The following is a 2019-nucleotide window of genomic DNA, read 5'->3' on the forward strand; positions in this document are numbered from 1 at the left end:
GCCCACTCAGCATGCAAAACTTACCCTCTCGCCCAAACTCTCTGTAGCAACAAACTGGGAACAGCAAGGGGATATCACCAATGGAATACTGCCGGCGTACACCCACAAGGCGCCATCATTCCCCACGCAATTTTACTCGCAACCACAACACAACCACAACAAAAAAAAGTGCTGCTGTGGTAGTGCTGGCCATAATAATCATTTGGCGCACGGCAGAGCGAGTCCCTAAGTGCGCCTCCTACCCACACACAAACACACTCGGGAATATATCATACTCCCTAAAATACTTCACCAGTAAACTCAAGCTGTTTATTCCCCTCCTCCTTTTCCTTGTCCCTCTGGTTACCGCCCACGTTGGGTTCGTCGTTCACTTCTGAAATTTTCAGCTGATACCGCTACCTCGCACTGACGCACCCGCTGATTCCAAAATGCCGCAATGGCCCGAGGGCCCTCACGCTCATTGCTGCCCGTTACATTTGCGTACGTGACGACAACACACCCCTGCCACGCTTTTATTGCCGCACTGTCCTCATGCTGCACGTAAATAATCTCCCACGACAAGTCTTCCGCAAACGTTTCCCAGTCATTAAAATAACTCCGTGGAAGACTGTTGAACCGCCTCACCGTGCTGGTTCTGGTGCCATGCTCAGCCCTCGCCGTCTCACCTGCACCGCAACCATCGTCCTCCGCGGTGCACCAACGAAGAAAAAGCCGTCCACAAACGGAAAATGTCTGCTCTCCGGTACGTATATCACCCCGCATTGTACATGCAACATGGGAGCAGTGTGGTCCAGTGTTATTAATCCAACAGATATGCTTGGATACTTTTCGGGGTTCGATTGCAGCACACATCTCTGTCGCCGACGACGTCCTGGTGGAGGCAACTCGTTGAGGCCCGGCATTATATTTTCCACAAAGACTCTACGCAGGAATGCGTGCAGAGTGCACCGCCCCAAAAGTTCCGGCAATAACACTCTCCGGTACTTCAATAGTCGATAAATAATGTCATTCTCCTCACTCACTTCGAGCAGCCTTGCAATTAATTTATTTCCAAAAAAGAAAAACAAAAGAAAACAAACCGGCAGGTTCACAAACGCCTCAAGACCGCGTTGTCTTATTGCTCTGACAACTTTCACAAGTTTGTGGGAAGCGTCATTCGAGGGCCACATTCCCATGCCTCCCATCATCCCATAATGTACAGCATTTGAAGCGTCGACACCTGCCAGGATGTCCCTGATTTCCTCCACACGGTCCTTATACTCATTGAATTGAAAGATGCATCGTGGAATCGGTCCGACGTCATCCATGCGCATGTACATCCTTCTCCAATACTCCACCTGCTCCTCTTCAGTCGTATTGCACGTCCTCCACGCACACATCGCCTTCACGTCGTTTTCATCGGGGCAATTCATGATAATTTTGATAGCACCCGCCTGCTTCGCCCATTGTTTGAAGTTATCTTCGTTCGGGGATGACAACATAATGATGCCCCACTCAGGGGAGGGCACAACATCATTCGATGGTTCTCGAAAATGTATTGCCATATCGATGATGATGCACCCCTTCATTCCACTTCTGGCCTTATTTACCATAACATCGCCAATATTACTCTCACCCTCGTATATTGTCACCGTTTGTGTCCTCTTGTCAAACAAGTATGCGAAATCCCTTCCAAAGCAGAACACAACCACATGGAGCTTCGTGGCGTCGTAGTGCAGCAGCTGATAAAGGAGGTAGGAGCCAGCCGCCATTGACTTCCCTATCCCGGGGGTTCCAACCAAAAGACGGCGTCTCATTTTAGGTTCGTCTGTGTGGAGGGGGAAACACTCCTTTTAGATCACCCTCGACGATCTTCCACACCCGATGCACCTCAATGTTAATGCAGCAGTCGGCAATAGGTACTGAATGATTCAGCGAGTACGGTCATCGCTTTTCAGAGGAAAGGATCATGAGTCGTGGGCGTGGTGGACGGAATTGCTCATCACCACCCACTGAGAAAAAAGTACGCACAGTCTGCGT

General features: G+C 49.9%; 1 protein-coding gene across 1 annotated transcript, besides 1 other annotated feature; it reads right to left on the minus strand.

Moving 5' to 3' along the window:
- Positions 1-139: 139 nt before the first annotated feature.
- Positions 140-168: a microsatellite.
- A 452-nt stretch (positions 169-620) lies between these two features.
- TraAM80_10271 (retrotransposon hot spot (RHS) protein) lies at positions 621-1751 on the minus strand (the record flags this gene model as incomplete). Its single annotated transcript, XM_029386905.1, has 1 exon — positions 621-1751. The coding sequence occupies one exon, from the start codon at positions 1749-1751 to the stop codon at positions 621-623; it is 1131 nt and encodes a 376-aa protein (XP_029233227.1).
- Positions 1752-2019: the final 268 nt, after the last annotated feature.

This window comes from Trypanosoma rangeli (genome assembly GCF_003719475.1).
Source record: "Trypanosoma rangeli strain AM80 chromosome Unknown Tra_15.4_contig_00868, whole genome shotgun sequence".
Taxonomy (NCBI): Eukaryota; Euglenozoa; class Kinetoplastea; order Trypanosomatida; family Trypanosomatidae; genus Trypanosoma; species Trypanosoma rangeli.